Here is a 23,029-nt window from a genome sequence, read left to right on the forward strand (position 1 = left end):
TTCTTAGATTTTACATACTGATTTTTAACTCTCCTGAATATTTCTTGTATAATGTGTGAAATAGGGCTCTATATTTGTGTTATTTCAAGGAATAGTGGTCCATGCACCTTGTTTGTTGAATAAGTCTTATTTTCCCCATTGATTTGAAATATCAACTCAATCATATATTATATTGTTAGATACATACATTTGTCTCTAGAATGCTCATTATATTTCATTGATCTACTTGATTATTTCTGTGTTGGTGTCATGTTCGTTTAATTACTGAGACTTTATAATGGTTTTAAATATTTTTAATATTTTATAATTAACTTTGACATATAAAAAAATAAATAAAATGAATTTGCATTTAAGAAAGAGAGAGAAAGATGGAACTCTTACCTTTTGCGACAACATGGATGGAACTGGAGAATATTAAGCTAAGTGAAATAAGCCCACTGATGAAAGACAAATACAATTTGATCTCACCTATAAGTGGACCCTATTCAACTAAATAAACTAACAAACATAACGAACCACAGGCACGGAAACATGGAGCAGACTGAAAGTGACCAGAGGGGATGGGGAAAGAGGACAATGGTGGAAAGAAGGGGAAGGGACTAGACAAAGAACATGTATGAATGACCCATGGACATGGACAACAGAGTGGGAGTTGACTGTGGGAGTAAGGAGTGGGGGTGGGATGGGTGGAGGGGGGTAAAGGGGGAAAAACTGAGACAACTGTAATAAAATAAACATGATTTATAAATAAAAAGAAATAAAAAGAAACCACACACGAAAAAGATATCCCTATACCATATTTACTACAAATACAGGGTGGGGCAAAAAGGAGGTTTACAGTTGTTCATATGGAAAACAATAATTAATAAATAATAATCCAAGAATGAACTGTTTCATGCAATCACAACTGTAAACCTACTTTTGCCCCACCCTATATTTGGTCTATTTACACCCTTATTACTATGGATATGAAAAGGAACTTTTTTTCCACACTAATCCAGTTTCAGAACTTGTATTCTTTTTATTTCAGAATATGTGATGTATATAGTGGCATGATTTACTTCATGCACTAATAAAATCAATCATTTTTAAAAGCGAAACTAAAATGTTATAAAATGGGAGGTTTCAGAAACAAAGTATTTCACAGACACTTAACGATGGGAATAATGACTGTTGAATATTTTTCATATTTGAAACAACATAAAAATTTGCTTTCAAATTAACAGCCAAGTTACTTTAGATACTCGGAACTTTAACATTTAGAACTCTAAAACATAAATGTGAAAAAATTTCAAAGCATAAAAGTAAATTCTTACTAAGTGTACAGCATGATCTATTTCTTCAGTAGTCACACCTGGTTTAACCATCCCCGCAGCAATGTCCAGTACTTCTCTAGCAAGCTGCAAAAGAGGAACCGTTAACACTTAATGCATTCAAAAAGAAATGAAATAAAAGTGGAAACTGTTACCCTCCGCATTATCAGAGATTTTGTGAGAAATTTATAAAGTGCCATCTCACCTTGAATATTATAATCCTGAATTTCCATTTTAAAAACCATTTGTATTTCTAATGCCCATCAATAAATACATGTGTAAATATATAACTAAAACTGGACTAACTAGTAAATAGCTGAATAAATTTGATTGATTTCTATGTGAAAATGTACATCATAAGTAGTCTAAACAATGATCAGCTAATGGAGGTTGAGTCCCTTCATATGTTCTTCATAATGAGGAAAAGAAGGGAAATAAAAGAATACATGAATGATTTTCCTCAAAGAATCACAGCACATAATGACAGAAATATAAATTTCTGCAGATTATCAAAGAAAGTTAGTATCAAACCACGTTAAAGGACTGAGTAAAAATTTTAAGGATAATTTCTAGATAAACAATATCAATTCTTAAATTTTTTCCTTAAATAAATGTGAACATGTGACTTCACTTAGCCACTAATACTACACTGTATAGGTATTTCACAACAGGAGTTTTAGCTTAACTTTATATAAGCCTTAACCTCTGCCGTAGGTTATAATGACTTGTGAAAATAAAATAACAAAATGTCATAAAAACCTGGTTCTTTAAAAAAAAGTACAAGCAGTAACAAATAGATTCTCAACTAAATATATATTTTCTGCCATATTAATTTTCAAATAGGCTATTTAAGTAGAAAACAACTGTTGCACAGAATTATATACTAACAAAAGTTTCATGGAAAGTATTCGGCTGGCCAAAATGTTCATTTAGTTTTTCCCATAGTTGTGCTTAGTTAGTTGTCTTTAACTTCATTCTAAACAATTTTGTTAGACTGTATTGTGACAGCTGTCATAACAGTGTGCATTTTTCAAAACATCAAAACTGGTGAATTTTTGTGTAGCCATTATAATACTGAAGACAGAAGGAAATACGCAACATTTTTGGTGTGTTATGCTTCATTATTTTAAGGAAGGTTGAAATGCAAAAGTAAAAAATTGTACAGTGTGTGGAGAAAGTGCTCTAACTGATCAAACATGTCAAAAGTGGTTTGTAGAGTTTCTTGGTAGTACTGAAATTTTGGCCAAACAATTCTTTGCTGTGGTGCCGTCTTAAGCACTGGAAGATATTTAGCAGCACATTGGCTTCTACCCACTAGAAGCCAATAGCAGAGGACAGCTGAACATACTCAAAATATCCAAATCAATAAAGTTATTGGTGAAAATGAAAAATATGTCTTATTTCATGGGAAAAAACTAAAAGCATTTTTTTTTTTTTTTGCCAACCCAGTAAGTATGGCTAGTTATAGCCTTACAACATAACATGTCTGCCCTTTGTGTATCAGCAAGTCATTGACTTCATGTCGAATAACTGCTTAAGGTGTCCTAGACCATGAGGGGAAAAAAAAGTGCTTACCCTACATACGAGTCGCATCCCTTCTATATCTTCAGATGAGAGTAATTTAATTTGAGAAGTACCTTTAAGAGCCTGTTCAGATTCAGACATTCCTGTAAAGGAAAATCAGTAAGGAAAAAGAAATGAACAGGAAGATGTAGTTTTAGGCATAGTTATCTCCCTGATGACACAGTAAGTTCCATTATTTCACACAATGGTATTTCATAATTTAGGAGGATCCTGGACAGATTTAAAAAAAAGAAATATTTTCACCATGAAAAAGAAAATTGCTAAGTAAAGTGAAGAAAGAATTCTAAAGAACAAATTTACAGATCTATTAGAATTCAGGTTATATGGAGTACTTACTATATGCTAGGCAATGTGCTTATAAGATCAGTAAATGATTCACATTTAAATAGCACCACACAATTTACACACTGCATTCATGATCATCATCTCATAATGAAACTATGCACCAGCAACTGATGAATCAATTACACATATTTATTTTTTTAAAATAGGAACCTAAGTCAGTGTTTGTCAAACTGCTGTTTGTTACCTATTAGTGGGCTATGACTAGTATTTTTTAAAGTAAATAAGTGAAATAGAAAACGTTAGCTTATATCATACATAGAGTATGTATGGTATGGGTAAGTGCTGTTGTGAAATGTTTGTTAATTTACACACACACACACACACACGCGCGTGCACACACACACACATACACACAGATCATTATTATAAAATATATTTCTCCCTCTGGGTTATAGTAAAAAGTATTGAAAAATATTACCCTAAGAATCTTCATTAATAAAATTACCTTAACTCTTATCATTCATATATATTTAAAAATTAGAGCCAGTATACTATTTCAAAATCTGACAAAAAGAACATACTAATATTTTTAAATAAATGCTGATATAAAAATCCCAAATCAAATATTATTAAACAGAATCCAAGATACATATAATATATCTTGACTGAAGTGAGATTTATTTTGCAAATGCAAAGATAGTTCAATATTAACAAATCTATGAATTCACCACAGCCATAGATTAAGAAAGGGGAAAAAAAAAAAAAAGATCATCTAGAAGGATAATTCTGATAACATGGCCAGCATGATAACTAAAAATCTCAAGCCAGGAACCTAAATCATGGAATGCCTACTAACAGCACCACTATTTAACATTGTCCTGATGGTACTAGCAGGTATTTAAACAAGATAAAGAAATAAAACATATAAACTAGAAAGAACAAAATCTTTATCAATTTCAGATATGATATATTTCCCTAGAATAAGGGGATCCCTGGCATGGTGGCAGATTATAAAATAAATATGTCAAAATCAGTAACTTCCCAATATACAAACAAAATGAGCTCGAAAATACAGAAGATAATATTTAAGAAAAACTAAAAAAGATAAAGTATCCAGGAATAAACGTAGTAAGAGACCTAATGAAGAAAAATTTTAAAATACCACTGAAAGACATAAAAGGAGACTTAAATAAAACAGAAAAACATACCCTGTTCTTGGATAGGAAGCCTCAATATTGTAAAGGTGTCAATTCTTCCAAAATTAGTCTACAAATTTAATACTATCCCAATAAAAAATGGCAACAGGATATTTTGGGGAACCAGTCAAGCTGATTCCAAATTTCACATGGAAAAACAAACATGCAAGAATAGCCAGGAAAAGTCTGAAAAAGAGGAAAGGTAGGGGCAACAAGGCCTACCAAATATTAAAACATTATATAGGTATTCTAATTAAGAGTTTGGCAATGGCACATGATTAGACAAATGGGTTAATAAAACAATATAATCCAAAAACAGACTCAAAGACCTGTTAATTTAATATCATTATATTAAATTTAACACTTGATTTTCCTATTGATTTCATTTTAAATAAATAGGAAAAAAGTACTTTAAATAACTAGTGGTGAAAACCAGATACTCTTTGGGGGAGAAAAAGCTGCATCTGTATTTAATTCTTAATACTCAATAAAAAATTTATCACACATAAAAAGACTGAAACCATAAAAACAGTGGAAGAAAAAAAATGGAAAAATATTTTTATAATCTCTGAACCAAAAGGGTCTTCCTGGGTCATTAAGTCACAGACACCTTAAAAGGTAACACTGATAAATTTATTAGAGAAAAATGTTAAAAATGTATCATAAATGTAATGCTATAAACAGAGACAAAATATAAGTGTTCAATTGGGAAAAAACATTTATAGCACATACATCAAAGGATTATTTTCCTTAGCATAGAAAGATAGCTTATAAATCAGTATAGAAAAACTAGTAACATAATTGAAAAAAAAGGTAAAGATGAATAGACAGTTCGAAAGAAAGAAAATACAATGACTTTAAGCATATAAAAAGATGTTCAACCTTACTCATACTTTAAAACTACAAATTAAAATAACAACAAAATACCATCTTTAATCTTTCAGTTTATCACAGATCATAAAGTTTGATAACACACTACTGTTGGGGAAGATGAAAAAAAGAGACTCCTGTATGTTTTTAATGGAAGTAACAACTGGCAAAATCTCCAAAATTTGTTATATTTCTCAAAACAAAAAAATGCATGCATTCTTTGATCCAGCTTTTTTACTTTAGGCAATTAACCTACAGAAATACTCTTGCATGTGCCCCAACATGTAACTGAACTAACAGTTACTGCAGTCAAAGAAGTAAAAACCTGGCAATAATCTAAACACACATTAGAAGAAGCAGCCTAGTTTAATAAATTATTATATATCCACACAATAAAATACGTGTCATTAAAAAGAAAGATGTAGTTTTATGGACTTACACGGACCTATTTATAAGATGTAGTAAAAGATTATATCAAGGTGCAAAGGTATATATAGTTTGTTCCTATTGTGTATAATTGGGGAGAGGGGCTGGTATGTGTACACACATAAAATCTCTCTGGAAAGTTCTGCAAAAAACTGCTAATTGTGCTTATACCTTTAGGGAGTAGGACTTACTTTTCTCTGTTTAACATTTTATCGTATTAGAATTTACCATGTCCATGTATTTTTTAAAACCACATTTAAAATATTAAAATACAGAGTAAGGAAATTATTCATCCTCAAGAGCTATCTATCATTCAGACTATCTTTCCCTTCAATGTATTGGGTTGGCCAAAAAGTTTGTTTAGTTTTTTCTGTAAAATAAAAGACATTTTTTATTTTCACCAATAATTTTATTGATTTGGATAGTTTTGAGTATATTGGCTATCTCCCACATGGTATAATGTTGATTATTTTCAACTGATATCTCAATTTGATCGTTATGCTCTTCAGCTGGTCTAACTCAACCATGGAGCATCGGCCAGCAAGAAATCTCCTGCACAAAACTTCGCAAAGCACTTTTGATATGTTTGATCAGTCACAGCACCTTCTCTATACACTGCACAAATCATTTTTTGTGTTTCAGTTGCGTTTTTACCTTTTTTGAAATAATAAAGCATAATATGCCAAAAATGTTGCACATTTTCTTCCATCTTCAATATTAAAATGGCTACACAAAAATTCACCAATTTGATTGTTTTTTTTAATGCACACTGATATGACAGCTGTCTAAATACAATCTAACAAAATTGTTTTGAATGAAGTTAAAAACAAATATGCGCTACAGAGCCATCTTACGGAAAAAACCAAATGCACTTTTTGGCCAACCCAGTATCTGAAATAACAAAATGTAACTAAAATTTTTAAATTATATTCATAAAATGTAATTGGTTCCTCACTTAATTGGTTCCCCACTTCTTAGAGAACAAAGCAACAGCAGCTTAGCTTAACAGATTTAACTACATGAAAATACTGATAGTCAACCATTTTGGGCATGCAAAAGCAGTAATTTCACATAATCCAACTTAAGTTATATCCATAGGCCCTAAAGTCAGAGACTGCTCCACTTGTACTGCAAGTTATTTACCTTCTCTGAGTGCCTCACTATCATCATCTACAAAATAGAAAAGACAACAGAACCCACCCCAGGAATAACTTATTTGAGAACTTAGCACAGTGCCTGACACATAGTTACGAATAAGAAATATCAGTTATAGAATCATCATCATTTCTACTATAATTATTACTATTACTTCTACACTCCAGGCTTTAGTTAGGCATTCATCTGAGGCCTCCGCTATCTGTGTGTGTTTATTTAACTAAAGTAGGAGGACACGATAAAATAAAATAAAAAAATTTATCATAGAATTTCCTATAACAACACAAAATATAATATTATATTGAATGTAGTCTGTAACATCTAAACAATGTTTTCATAATTGGGAAAATTTCTTGGAAGAAAAGAATCTTTAATTCTCTCACATGTAAAGGCCATATTTACACTTATCAGAAATCCAGCACTAAAACAAAAAATCAAACTCATAAGAAACAAATCCAGCACTGCAAAATTTCTCCAAAAAAAGCACTCCTTTCTTTTACAAACGTCATCAAGCTTACAAATTGAAAACTGAAGAATCAGCATAGCAGAACCTACCTAAAGGGTGATCGGCATAATCTGGTCTTTGAATATAACTTGGCACTGGCCTCGTTGGCATCTAAAAATATCCAAGATGTATGTTAGTTAAAACCAATTCAAATATGAAAACAACTATCATAATTAAAATTTACTGACAAAGGAAATAAAAGTGGGAGAAAAACACTAATAAGTCATTTCACGTAAATGAAAAAAGTTTTAAATGACATTTTAATTATCATAATATAGCTATTTCACAAAGATTAATCTTCACTTTCCTGGTGCTGATACCACTTAAATATCCTAAGGGGCAAAGTGGCCAAGTCTCTTAAGGATTTAACATCACTTGCACACAACCAGGGGTCCATGTTGTTCCAAAGAAACTGGCACACCAACAACAATAAAATAATGTCTCTAAGTAAATATATACCATTATTTTCCTGATCATTATCTCTAGGAGGTAGGATTAAAAAGATGGTCCTATATTGTTGATATTGGTCCAAATTTTTATATTAAAGATGGATTCCTTTTATTTTAAAAAGAAAATCTGTAACAAAAATTTAAATATTCAAGGATGACAAAATAAATTTTAACTTAAATGGATTCCTATCTTAACACCCTGATAATCATCTGACAAAAACACAGAAAGGGGTGGCAGTGGTAGGAAAACCCTATCAAAATTAAGATCAAAATACATACTGTGTTAAAAAATTTTAGAAAAGTAGTAATATACACCACCATTATGCCAGTAAAAATATATCAATTCTACTACTTCTTTCTGAGATTAAAGAAGTTTTCATCCTTTCATCAAAAATTTTTTCTACTTCTCTGATTGCCAATTATCACTATTAACTTCCAAATAATGTACCATAAAAAGTGAAGAGCTAAAATGCAAACTTAATCCTGATCATATGATTCATAACTGGAATACAAATTAGAGGTATCATTTTTAGGAAAATGAGAACTCAGAAAATTGGTTTAAAAGAATGTTAAGTTTTTATTACCTTATTTACTCACCAGCGGATAATGTGGTCGGAGTTTACCAGTGTATCGATAACCTGCCCATGGGTCAGTGTTAATATCACCTTCTAGGGTCCATGAAGACACTTCTCGCTTTGCCTTTTCATCTTCTGCATGATGGATGAATAAGAGAAGAGAGAGAAAAAGAAATGCCTCAGTGGTCAAGCTACTAAGCAGCAGTATACTTTATCACTTGTTTGAACACCACACCAGAGCCCAGGCACAAAAATCCAGCCACCTCTCACAGTAACCTCTGTCACAAAAGCTACTGCTTTCTTGCTATGTTCACTACCCTATGATACCTCAAAGATCTAAGTGTCTTGTGAAAAGAAGCCAAAGCTAATCATATTGTAAGTTTTTACACAGTATCAAATAGGAACAGCTCATAGTAGAACTCCTTTTCTCAAGTAAATGCTCAATGTATTCTCTCTACAATATCCATTTATAGGAAGCCCATTTTGAAATATAAAATCTGAGTCTAGGCAAAACTTTTGAGATCATGTATTACAAATGAATTCAGTGATCTTACTAAAAGGACACATTCTAAACGACACCACAGCAAATTTAAAGTAAAAATAAATAAATAAAAATTTCCCACTTAGGTGATAAATATTTCAAGTCAATATTTCGAATTGTTTTAAAAATTTTCTGAGCATCAAGAGAATCAAGATGGCAGAGAAGTGAGTGGAAGTCACATTTACCTCATCCCAGGACCAATCTGGAATCACAACTAAATTGTGGAGAAATCATCTGGAACAAACAGAACAACAGCGAGAGAGGAGAGACAACCTTGGAGAGACAGAAGAATCAGCTTTAGCACAACCTGACTGGAAAGGAGAGTGGAGAAGGCAGGCGGGGCACCAACGGACAGCAGCACCATAAGGATATTGAAACAAGCAGTTGGATCCCCCTGAGAAAAGCGAGGTCTACACCTTAAGTGGGGATCTTCAGCCTATAGCATGAGAACTCAAAAAGTACAAAGATAATAGCCAGCTGCAAAAAGTGGCAGTGTTGCTCTCTGCCAGAGACTGGCAGCTGGAGACGACAGAGCCATTTAAAGGACCAACGCATAAATTTTTATTTGCAGCCACTTGCCCAGTCTCTGGCAGAAGTGGGGGCAGAGTGGGCTAGTGACACCTGAGGAGACTGGGGAAGGAGGCTTTGGGGAGAGAACTGAGAGAGTAGCCTGCGAGATTCTGGTGTTGCCTCCTCCCCTACAGGACAGCAGCCATCTTGCTCAAGCAGACCACTCCCCTGTGCGGCAGCAGTGTGAAAGGACACAATAACCCTGCCCCCAGGAGGGTCTCTGCTCTGCCCTGTGGTGCCCCTAAGCCGGCCTGCTGAGCGCAGAGTGACTAGATTAACAGTTAAAGGAGACAGATACAGACAGTAGATTCCTGGAGGTCTCGAACAGATTGCTAAGGTCAGACAGGGTCAACAGCTGTCATCATTAGAGGCAGATCCAGAAAGAAAAAAACAAACAGCGGTCTCCTACCATAGAAGTTCACACCACAAAGTCAGGAAATCAAGAGAGATTAATGTAAGAAGCAGAAGCAAAAAAGAAGAGCTTCACAAATAATGGGAAGACAAAGAAACATCCCCCAGTCAAAGGGAAAGGAGGAATCCCCACAAAGAGAACTAAATGAAATAGAGGCAAGTAAACTACCAGATATTGAGTTCCAAACAACGGTTCTACAGAAGCACAGTAAGCGCAAAGAGAATTACCAAAAAATACAAGGAAACTACAAGAGATTTACTGCAAACTATGTTGGCATGAAAAAGGACATAGAAACTATCAGTAGGAGGCAAGAGGAAAGGAAGAATACAATTTCTGAAATGAAAAACACAGTAAAAGGAATCAAAAGCAGGCTAGATGAAGCTGAGGACCGAATCAGTGAGCTGGAGGATAAGGGAGAAAAACACTCTCAGAAAGAGCAAGAAAATGAAAGACTCAAAAAGCATGAAGAGGTGTTGAGGGAAATGCAGGACAACCTGAAACGTAATCATATCCGTATAATAGGGATACCAGAAGGAGAAGAAGAGGAGGAAGGGATAGAGAAGCTGTTTGAAAAAGTAATGATGGAAAACTTCCCTAATTGGAGGAGAGAAAAAGCCACACGAGTCAAGGAAGCACAGAGGATTCCATTCAAGAAGAACCCACTGATGCCCACTCCAAGGCACAGCATAATTAAAATGGCAAATATCAAAGAAAAACAGAGAATCCTAAAGGCAGCAAGGGAGAAATAGGTAGAAACATATAAGGGAGCCCCAGTATGGCTAGCAGCTGACTTCTCAACAGAAACCCTGCAAGCCAGAAGGGAATGGCAACAAATATTCCAAGTCATGAAAAGCAAAGGCCTGCAACCAAGACTGCTCTCCCCAGCAAGGCTCTCAATTCAAATGGAAGGCGAAACAAGGAGTTTCCCAGACAAAAGAAGGCTAAAAGAATATACCTCCACCAAACCAGCATTGCAAGATACGCTAAAGGGACTGCTTTAAGAAGATGAAGAAAAAGAGTCTATGAATATCCAGTTCCTTTCACAGTCACCAATACTTGATATCACCAATATTTTTAATACTTATTAATCTGATTTGTAACAATGATGTGCTATTTTAATTGTTAGTTTATTATTTGTTGAAATCAAGCCTGTTTTTGTATATTTCCTTCCTATTTCTATTATTTTTAAAAAGCTTTCTATGACTTTTTGGTATTCTTTATCCATTTTTTGACTGTTTGTAAAAATCTTTCCCTAAAATACAAAAACAAAAACTATTAACACTTTTTTAGATGTGTTTCAAATACTTTCCTATTCTATTATTTGTCCTTTAACTTTTTTTATTTGTATATAACTATATAGTCTTAAATGTTTAATATAGTCATGTTGTCACAATATTTTACTTGATAGCTTCTGGGTTTCAATATTTTACTTCAGGGTAAGAAAAATATTCTCATGTATTTTCTCCTAAAACTTCTCAGATTTTACATATTGATTTTTAACTCTCCTGAATATTTTTTGTACAATGCGTGAAATAGGGCTCTATATTTGTTTTATTTCAAGTAATAGTGGTCCATGCATCCTATCTGTTGAATAAGCCTTACTTTCCCCATTGATTTGAAATCTCAATTTAATCATATATTACGTTGTTAGACAGATATATACGTTTGTTTCTAGAATGCTCATTTTATTTTGTTGTTCTACTTGATTATTTCTATGCTGGTGTTATGCTGTTTTAATTGCTGAGACTTTATATTGGATTTAAATTTTTTAATATTTTATAATGGATTTTGCCATTTAAAATAAATAAATAATATCTGCATTGGGGGGAAAAAAAAGAAGGAACTCCTACCTTTTGTGACAACATGGATGAAACTGGAGAATTTTATGCTAAGTGAAATAAGCCAGTTGGTGAAAGACAAATCATATGATCTCACTTATAAGTGGAATCTATTCAAGAAAATAAACTAACAAACAAAATAAACCACAGGCATGGAAACATGGAGCAGACTGAAAGTGACCAGAGGGGATGGGGTAGAGGGACAATGGTGGAAAGAAAGGGAAAGACTAAACAAATAACACGTATGAATGACCCATGGACATGGACAACAGAGTGGGAATTGACTGGGGGAGCAGGGTGGGATGGGTAGAAGAGGGCAAAGGGAGAAAAACTGAGACAACTGTAATAGAATAACATGATTGAAAAATAAAATTTTATGAGCATCATTTGCCTCTTTTAGGACAGGAGTAACAAGGAGGCAGGAAAAGGTAAAGATAAGGGGATGAAATAACCAGTAGAAAGTTACTGAAAACTCAGTAGAAAATTTTAAGAAACACACACACACACACACACAACTCCCCCCTCCCCTTTACCAGGTTAGTCATTAATACATAACGTTGTATTCAATTAAGTGCACCTAAGAATCATTTTCACACAGAACAGGCCCTCTGTGGTATCTGACATCAGCAAACTGCATTTCTACCTACAGTGTAAAATAAAACAACTAAATAGACCTTAAATAGCAGGAATTCCCATCCCTCCTCAACTGAGTATCAATCTATATACCTCTCAAGCACACTCATCCTTTTCCTGATTACTGCCATGTTATCACAAGTTTTGAAAATCAAGCTTCAAATAATTTTAGAAGTGTATGAGAAAAAATACAACTCCCCTTTAAAACAATCTATTTAAAATATAAAATTAAGGAAAAGAAATGAAATCTCACTAAATTAAGCTGGTGAGGAATGCTGAAATGGGTGAAGGTGGACAAGAGGTACAAATTTCCAGTTATAATAAATAAGTTTCAGAGATGTAATGTACAGCATGGTGACTGAAGTCAACAAAAACAATCTAGTCAAATTTCCTCATTTTACAGATGAGAAAACTGAGTTAAGAAGTTTCACGTGGGCAGAGAGATGAGACTGCAAAAATACAGCCAACCCATTTACAATACTCTGGGAGAGAATACAATTATAATATTACATACAGAGTGAAGGAACAGAAAAAAATAATAGAAAAAAAAAAAGGTCTACTGTGCTACTGAATTTTAAATATCTTTCTCCCCTCTAGATTTCAAGAAAGCCATTGTGAATATTAATGGCAATAGGAGGACTGTCTCTGGTCCCAGGAAAAAATGGACTGCGTTCATTGCCATAGGGTCAAACATTATAGAAAAGTTAGAAATCGCAGGCCCATGGAGTCCTCCTTCAGTTATGAATTGTATCAAGTGCTTTTGTCTGAAATATGAACCTTAAGAATAATTTTCATCTGAAACCTAAGAGAGAATAACAATCAAGACACATGCTTTTTGCTTTAACATACTCCTAGAGGGGGAGCAAGGAGAAGGAAGGAAAATCTTTCAAAGCTTCCTGCTAATCTGCATTCCAAGCCTTCCACAATCTATTCAAAAGAGAACTGAAAGCAGACCTCAAACAAATAATATTACCAAAAGGCTACCTGGATGAGATTGAAATATGGCAAGTTCTTTTAAAATAATTTTCTTAGGGCAATTTACATTTCAAAAGTCAGTTCATTTATATTTTGGGATTAATTTGACCTAGGCCCTAAGTGCTAGACACATAATGGACAGGTAATCAATCTGAGTTAGACTGGGGGTTGGTAATAAAACTGCAAACCAACTGATCTTTTTCAAAAAGCTGTGAAAACACAGGGCAGCGTAAATAAAAACCTGCAAGCTGCCTCTCAAACATCTCTATGAAAGGGGGCCAGGTAAGCTAGAGGTAGTGCCAGAGGGTATCTGTTCCGTTCATAGTCTGGCTCAAGGTACATCACATCCAGACTTTGGTCTTTAATAGATTCTTTGGAGGATGCCTCTTCCAGTCAGCTGACATCAAATAACTGCATCTATCAAGCTTTGCCTAGGACAGGGTCATCTGATCACAATTCTGATTCAATTCTTCTAGAAATGACTGATAAGTAGTTGTGGAGCACTTACTACGCTCTGTACATATAATAAGCACTTTACATGGATTTGTTCATTTAATTCTCATAACAGACATCATTTCTGCATTTTGGAGGTCAGGCTCAAAGTAATGCATGCTTGCAAAGCTTGGTGGAACCAGATGTGAAATATCACATAAAACCTTACTATGCAATCCAAAAAGCAAGCATACTAGTATGGAGGGTAGAAAAGTGGAATAAAAGTATTATTTATCTTTAGTGTTCTTTAAAGGAGTTTTTAAAGCATTTTTAACTACTCAAAAAACAGGTCAAATGCTTCCACCTTTTAATTTAGGAAATAGGAGATAAAGAAACCCACTGTAAGAGGTATGTCTAGAAAGTATCCATTGATGTAATATGAAAAATAAAGACATTTATTGAAGAAGATACAAGATACAAGAAACACTGTACATAAGATAATGACACCTCAGTCCCATTCTAAGTCGGCACCTTGAGACCTTGAGATCTCACACAGTTCCCCCAACTGCCATCAGATGCCCCTTTACATTTTCCTGAATCTCATGGATGGTCTGAAATCTCTTCCTTTTCAAAGGTGGTTTCAGTTTTGGGAAAAGCCAGAAGTTGCTGTGCAACAAATCTAGGCTGTAGGGGAACTGAGTCACCTGGGTGATTTGATGTTTTGCCAAAAAACTCTGCATGAGATGTGATGGATGTATAAGCAGACACATTGTCCTGATGAAGCTGCCAATCACCAGTTGCCCACAGCTGCAGCCTTCTGAATCACCTGAATAGTTTCCAAAGAAAAGTGTTCAAGCTTAACACAAACTTTGAGACAGATCTGTTGCTCTACCTGCTCAGTCATTTTGAATGTGACGGTCACACATCACATTCAACAGCATCTACCATCCCCACTGACGAGTACAGTGGTGTCGTCATTGTCCACTCATGAGCATTCCAGTCCACCCTTGGTTCCCAGTCCCATCTCAATCAAGTCACACAAACCAGTCTCTTTAGATTAACAATAGCTGGATTTTTTTGGACAGACTTTAAAAAAAAAATGTGTACACACACACACACACACACACACACACACACACACACAGGGTCTGGCTTAAACAGCACTGCTTTTTTAATTGCAAGACCTTTTACTACAAAATCATAAGCATGTAATTCTGTAACATAACAATGTTACACTTAAGCACACCGTATGACATTTTGTGTGAGATGTTCTAATTAAGACTATAAATTATTATACACTTATTATTACCCTACCAACCACACTCAAGCAGGCTTTACTTCTGCTGAACTCTGTGTTATCAGTGATATATAACAAGAATGCAGAATAATAGAGCATTAAGATGTAAAAGTGATACAACTTTACATATCAAGCTAAAAGCAAATGCTACTATGTACAATCTGACAGGAAATATGGTATCTGAAATATGCCCCCCACTGGAAACATAAAAATTGCTGAAAGATGGCTACGTAGGTAAATAAAGCTTGCCTCCTCACACAACCACATCAAAATTACAACCAAACTACAGAACAACCATCATTCAGAACTGTCATATCTCAAGCTGAATGGAAGTCCTACAACTGCGAATTATAGAACAAACTATATCGTATGACTGGCAGGAGGGGTGGAGATATGGAACATGCTGGTCCCACACTCACATGTGGTGAGGCAGGGATATCTTAGGACTGAAGGGTCCCAGCCGCACAACAGGCCACCAGCCCAGGATTCCAGAGGCAAAAAGATACATCCTAATAACGTCTGGTTGTAAGAACCAGTGGGGATTGAGGTTTTGGATGACAGAAACTGTGGGAGTTCTTGGCTGTTCCTCTAAAAGACCCACACACAGACTTACTCAGACACACTTGTTAGGAGGTACAGCAGAGAGGCAACAAATTGAAAGCCACCAGAGACATATGAGGAGGAAATGAATTGCTTAGCATCAGGTTGAGAGCTGGGGGGCAACCTTGTCCCAGGCAGAAGTGCTGGCAGAGGTCACTGTCTCTTTTCCAAGCCCTCCCTCTATATAGCAACAGAGCCAGCAGGTAGAGGCTCCATATCAGAGACTCCACCAACCTGGCTCACACTGTTTGCCTCTTCATGCTGATTCCCTGAGGACCTATCCCACTCAAGTTGCACACCAACCCAAGCTGTTTCCAGTGGCTTTTCCACACAAATGGCTTGTCTTGGCCCATGTTTCAGATTTTCCTAAATTCTTTCAAACAAGCAGCATCTGGCTTCAGTAAGCCCCATATCTCTCATTAAGTTTCCCCCAGCCTGGTACCAGCAGCAGCCAGCTTTGTTTCACAACTTGGTCTGGCCTGGGCACCTCCAAGCCCAGAAAAGTAGCAGCCATTTGTAGGTCACTTTGTAGCTTATGCTGTGTGACCCTGGACAGAACACAAGTGGTCACTGACATTGGATGTGCCAAAAGCAATCAAGCTCAACTACAAAAGGGGGTGTACAAAATACATACAGAGAGCGCACCTCTACTACTCTGCTTGGGTAATAGGGGAGGCTGTGCCACTGAGCCCTACAAGACAACTACTACATTAGGCCATTCCACCAAGCTTCGGAGGTGTAGCAGCTCTACCAAATACATAGAAACACAGGGAGGCTGCCAAAATGAGGAGACAAACATGGTCCAAACTAAAGAATAGAACAAAATTCTGGAAAAAGAACTAAACAAAATGGAGACAAGCTAGCTACTAATTGCAGAGTTCAAAACACTGGTTATAAAGATGCTCAATGAACTCAGAGAAAGAGCAGATGAACTCACAGAGCACTTCAACAGCATGTAACAGTTAGAAATGAAGGACACACTAACTGAAATGAATAACAATTTACAGAGGATCAACAGTAGAGTGGATGAAGCCAAGAATCAAATCAGCATTTGGAATATAAGGAAGCAAAAACAAGCAATCAGAACAGCAAAAAGAAAAAAGAATACAAAACAATGAGGACAGTGTAAGGAGCCTCTGGGAGAACTTCAAGCACACCAACATTCACATCGCGGGCGTACTGGAGGAAGGAGAGACAGCAAGAAAGTGGAAACCTATTAAAAAAAATAATGAAAGAAAATGTCCCTAAATTGGTGAAGGAAATAGACATACAAGTTCAGAAAGTGCAGAGTCCCAAATAAGATGAACTCAGAGACTCATGCCACAACACATCATAATTAGAATGCCAAAAGTTAAAGACGAAGAGAGAATCTTAAAAAGCAGCAAGAGAAAAGTATCTAGTTACCCACAAGGGAGCCACATAAGACTGTCCGTTGATTTTTCAAAAGAAACCTTGCAATCTAGAAGGGAGTGGCAAGAAATATTCAAAGTGATGAAAAGCAAGGACCTACAACCAAGATCACTCTACTCAGACAGGTTATAATTTAGAATCAAAGGACAGATAAAGAGGTTCTCAAGCAAGTAAAAACTAAAGGAATACATCACCACCAAACCAGCAATATATGAAATGTTAAAGGGTGGTCTTTAAGAAGAAAATAAAAAATATGAGCAATAAAATGTCAACAAATACATATCTATTAACAATTAAATCTAAAAAGCAAACTAAGCAAACAAACATAACAGAATCATAGACACAGAGAATATTTTGAAGGTTGCCAGATGGGAGGGAGGTGGGGGAGTTGGGTGAAAAAGAGGAAGGGATTAAGAAGTACAAATTGATAGTTATAGAATAATCATGGGAATGTAAAGTACTGTGTGGAGAAGTAGAGTACTCATGGAACATATATGCATGATCCATGGATATGGAATACGGGGTGGAGACTGCCTACGTGAGTGGGCTGACTGGGTAGAGGAGTTCAAAGGGGGGAAAACTGGAACAACTGAAATAACTGAATCAATAAAATATAATTTAAAAAATAAAGAAAAAATGACTAAAAAGTATTCTCAAAACGTGAAGAAAGTAGATGGATGAACTGTAAGCAAAGACATGGTTTTAATAAACAGAGCTTTCCTTCACTTCGGTCAGTATAACTTTCTAGAAGCCCACATATTCTTCACAGAAATTTTAAGGATTAACTCAACAAATTCTGTGACCAAAACAATGCTACTGTGTCTGCTCTGCCTTGCACAAACTCAAGCACTCCCTGCAACAGCTTGAGGCCATGGTGCAGCACCACCCTGGGCACTACCTGCATGAGGGGATGTGACTCACACTGGCCGCCACACACAAGCTGGAGTCATTCCAGAGCACGCAGGACAAGCAGGCCCAGCTCCAGGCCATGTCAGCAAAGAAGGGGACAGCTTCAACACACAGTGCCTCAAGCTGGCCTACATCCCCCGTGTTCTGGAAGCACCGAGTCTCTGTAAACTGTACGTTGCAGCTATTATATGATTGTAACTGGTGTGTTCAGAGAAGCCTCTCTCACTCGTGTTTAGGAGCATGTCTCCTTGGTCCAGAGCCAAATTCAAGGTTGTTGAAGAACTCCAGCCACTTCAACCCCACAGCTCTGCACTGTTTGTGAATTGGGGTAAATGTGTCATCAGAATGGTGGTCACAGACAGAGAAAATGCATAGGATGCACTGGGTCCCTTTTCCTTATTCCTAGAAGCTGCCCTGCTTGGTTTATTAATTCTGAATATCCTCAGACAAAAGCTGGAAAACAAAAAATAAACCATTCCCACTCTATGCCTGGGTGTCTAGAGCATTTTTAAAAATGGATGGACAACAAAAATTAATTAAAATTAATTATTTTTAACCCCCCCCAAAAGGCACCCAGACATTAGTATTATGTGTCTTTAAGGGCTTTATAATTTAACTGGTATTTACTATAAAAACAAAAAATAAATCCTCCCCTTGAGTCATTTATTTAACTCACACTTAATATTTTCCTAAGACTTGATTAACTTTTGCATTCAAGGAAATTCCAGGTCCATATGGTTTCACTGGTGAATTCTACCACACATTTAAGGAAGAAATAATACCAATTCTATATAATATCTTCCAGAAAACAGAAGAGGAGGAAACATTTCCCATTTTATTGGAAATAAAATTACTCTAATGCCAAAACCAGTAAAAGATATTAAAAGCAAAATATAAACCAATATTCCATGGAAGCAAAGATATAAAAATCAGGCCTCCTTAATTAGAGATCAGTATGCAATACAGGCTAAAAAAAGAAAATGCCTAAGCATATTATCTTCATGATATGAACTGCTTGATATGTTATCTTACTATTGTTTCTTGGATTAAGGTGCTATCTTTTATGATGCCCTGTTCCTGCCTAACCCAACATTCTTTTCCACTAGTCCCTTTCCCAATACTCTCCTTAGTTCCAGAGATCACCCTTCAGACATTCCCTCCTCTAGCACTGTCATCCTCAAGGGTGCAGTCAGGATCAATTTATTAGAGTGGAAAAGATGCAAGGCTGGCCAACTGAGGGCTGTCTCTACCCAACACAGCCCAAAGAGATCAAGAATATTAGGCTCAACCCCTGAAGAAAATCATCTGAAAAGATCCAAGAGGACACCATACTGAATACTACAGTACAAGTAAAACCCAAACAGCATCAGTTTAGTGCAGTAATAATTATGTTCTTTACTCAGGGCACATCACATTTAATTATCTTATAGCATAGTTTTTAATGAAAGAACTCTACCCTTAGAAATTCTATATTGGTGAAGCAGGCACACTTGAGTGAATAGCAAATGCTTGGGACAGAGACCCATTCTAAGCTCTTTTACGAATGTACTATTTCACTTCAACCCTTTAATCACCTATCCTTTAACTTCCTAATATCAAACATGTTAGAAATACAGTATTTAATATATGTGTGAATAAAATTAAATGGCATTACTTACACTTATCTTAATATTTGATTCAAGGTAACAAATTCTATCATTTCATTCCTTCCTCATCTTTAACCACATTTCCTCCAAAAATAGCCAAGCATTTCCATTAAAAGCAGACTTTGCCTTACACATCACAGAAAATGTCTTTTTAAACTACAGGAATAAAATAACCTATCAAACTTCATTAAATCAGCAAAGTCCTTTAAAAAATACACAAGCAAATAATTAAAAAGTACCACAATCATCAAAGAAAGTAGATTCCTGGAAGTCTCAAAAAGACTGCCTAAGGTCAGGTTGGGTCAACATCTGACATCTCAGAGGCAGATCCAGAAAGAAAAAAAAAAGAGTAGTCTCCTACGATAAAAGTTCATACCACAAAGTCAGGAAAATAAGAAAGATCAATTAAGAAGGAGAAGCAAAAAAGAAGAGCTTCACAAATAATGGGAAGACAAAGAAACATCCCCCAGTCAAAGGGAAAGGAGGAATCCCCACAAAGAGAACTAAATGAAATAGAGGCAAATAAACTACCAGATATTGAGTTCCAAACAACGGTTCTACAGAAGCACAGTAAGCGCAAAGAGAATTACCAAAAAATACAAGGAAACTACAAGAGATTTACTGCAAACTATGTTGGCATGAAAAAGGACATAGAAACTATCAGTAGGAGGCAAGAGGAAAGGAAGAATACAATTTCTGAAATGAAAAACACAGTAAAAGGAATCAAAAGCAGGCTAGATGAAGCTGAGGACCGAATCAGTGAGCTGGAGGATAAGGGAGAAAAACACTCTCAGAAAGAGCAAGAAAATGAAAAAAGACTCAAAAAGCATGAAGAGGTGTTGAGGGAAATGCAGGACAACCTGAAACGTAATCATATCCATATAATAGGGATACCAGAAGGAGAAGAAGAGGAGGAAGGGATAGAGAAGCTGTTTGAAAAAGTAATGATGGAAAACTTCCCTAATTGGAGGAGAGAAAAAGCCACACGAGTCAAGGAAGCACAGAGGATTCCATTCAAGAAGAACCCACTGATGCCCGCTCCAAGGCACAGCATAATTAAAATGGCAAATATCAAAGAAAAACAGAGAATCCTAAAGGCAGCAAGGGAGAAATAGGTAGAAACATATAAGGGAGCCCCAGTATGGCTAGCAGCTGACTTCTCAACAGAAACCCTGCAAGCCAGAAGGGAATGGCAACAAATATTCCAAGTCATGAAAAGCAAAGGCCTGCAACCAAGACTGCTCTCCCCAGCAAGGCTCTCAATTCAAATGGAAGGCGAAACAAGGAGTTTCCCAGACAAAAGAAGGCTAAAAGAATATACCTCCACCAAATCAGCATTGCAAGATACATTAAAGGCACTGCTTTAAGAAGATGAAGAAAAAGAGTGAGAAACAGAGGAACACAGATACGAAGGGAAAAAAATGAGTAAGTACCTACCAATAATAACTTTAAATGTAAATGGATTAAATGTCCCAATCAAAAGACATAAGATAGCTGAATGGATAAGAAAACATGACCCATGCATATGCTGCCTACAAGAGACCCATTTCAGAGAAAAGGACCTCCACAGACTGAAAGTAAAGGCATGGAAAAAAATATTCCAAGCAAAAGGGCAGGAAAAAAACGTAGGGGTGGTAATACTTACATCAGACAAAATAGATTTCAAAACAAAAGCCATAAAAAGAGACCCTGAAGGACACCTCATAACACTCAAAGGAAGAATCCATCAAGAAGACATAAACACTGTAAACCTATATGCACCCAACATAGGAACACCAAATATATAAAGAAAATCTTGGAGGACTTCAAGAAAGATACAGACAGCAACACACTGATAGTACGGGATTTCAACATGGCACTGTAAACAATGGATAAATCTTCCAAACAAAACATCAACAAGGATATTGTGGCACTGAACACCACATTAGATTAAATGGACTTAACTGACATATACAAAACCTTTCATCCCAAAGAACCAAATTACACATTCTTTTCAAATGCACATAGAACATTTTTAAGATAAACCACATGGTAAAACACAAAGCAAGCCTCAACAAATTCAAGAAAACTGAAATCGTAACAAGCATTTTCTTGGACCACAAGGACTTGAAACTGGAAACCAATCTCAAGGAAAAAACTCAAAGACATTTAAACACATGGCGACTGAATAGCATGCTATTAAACAATGAATGAATCAATAATGAGATCAATGAAGAAATCAAAAAGTTTCTGGAGACAAATGAAAACACACAACAGTCCAAAACCAATGGGACACAGTGAAGGCGGTCCTGAGAGGAGGTTCATAGCAATACAGGCCTACCTAAAAAAGACAGAAACATTTCAAATAAACAACCTAACCCTATGTCTCCAAGAACAGGAGAAACAACAATCAACACAGCCCAGAGTGAGTAGAAGGAAGGAAATAATCAAGATTAGAGCAGAACCAAATGACACAGAGACTAAAAGAACAATTCAAAGGATCAATAAATTCAGGAGTTGATCCTTTGAAAAGAAAATCAAAATGGACAAAACTTTAAGCAGGACAAAACTCTCATCAAGAAAAAAAGGGAAAGGACCCAAATAAATAATATCAGAAATGAAAGAGGAGAGATTACAAATGATATCACAGAAATACAAAGGATTGTAAGAAATTACTGTGAACAATTACATGCCAAGAAATTTGAAAACCTTGGTGAAATGGACAAATTTGTAGAAAATATAATCTTCCAACACTGAATGAAAAAGAAGCAGAAAGCCTGAACAGACTGATAAACGCTGGTAAAATTGAAGCAGTAATCAAAAAACTCCCTGGACTGGATGGTTTCACAGGAGAATTTTACAAAATATTTAATGAAGAGCTAACCCCTGTCCTCCTCAGACTAGTTCAAAAAAAATCCAAGAAGAGTGAAGACTCCAAAACTCTTTTTATGAGGCTAGCATCATCCTAATCCCAATACTAGGTAAAGACACAACAGAGAAAGAAAACTACAGGCCAATATAGCTGATAAACATAGACGCTAATATTCTCAACAAAATATTTGCAAACTGCATCAAGCAATACATTAAAAAGATCATCTACCATGATCAAGTGGGATTCATCCCAGGGGTGCAGGGATGGCTCAATATTCACAAATCAATAAACATAGTACATCACATGAGAAAAAGGAAAGACAAAAACCACACGACCATATGAATAGATAAGGAACAAGCATTTGATAAGGTACAGCACCCACCTACGATAAAAACAACATTCAGCAAAGTGGGATAAAGGGGGCATATCTCAACATAATACAGGCCATACATGAACACCTACAGCCAACATCGTACTCAATGGGCAAAAACTAAAAGCTTTCCCACTAAGATTGGGAACAAGACAAGGATGCCTGCTTTCACCACTCCTATTCAAAA

At 35.8% G+C, this 23,029-nt stretch overlaps 1 protein-coding gene across 1 annotated transcript in view; it reads right to left on the reverse strand.

Annotated features, from left to right (window-relative positions):
- The window catches only part of METAP1 (methionyl aminopeptidase 1), a 92,388-nt gene that overhangs the window by 17,485 nt on the left and 51,874 nt on the right, over positions 1 to 23,029 (reverse strand). Inside the window, exons 3-6 of the mRNA XM_054591703.1 lie at positions 8,381 to 8,493; positions 7,385 to 7,445; positions 2,889 to 2,980; positions 1,317 to 1,400 (exon numbers count right to left, since the gene is read on the reverse strand). Coding sequence (XP_054447678.1) covers positions 1,317 to 1,400; positions 2,889 to 2,980; positions 7,385 to 7,445; positions 8,381 to 8,493 — 350 coding nt within the window. The remainder of the gene's footprint in view (positions 1 to 1,316; positions 1,401 to 2,888; positions 2,981 to 7,384; positions 7,446 to 8,380; positions 8,494 to 23,029) is intronic.

Source organism: Pteronotus mesoamericanus, unplaced genomic scaffold (genome assembly GCF_021234165.1).
Source record: "Pteronotus mesoamericanus isolate MK-2021 breed Mesoamerican mustached bat unplaced genomic scaffold, CSHL_Meso_final scaffold_232, whole genome shotgun sequence".
NCBI lineage: Eukaryota > Metazoa > Chordata > Mammalia > Chiroptera > Mormoopidae > Pteronotus > Pteronotus mesoamericanus.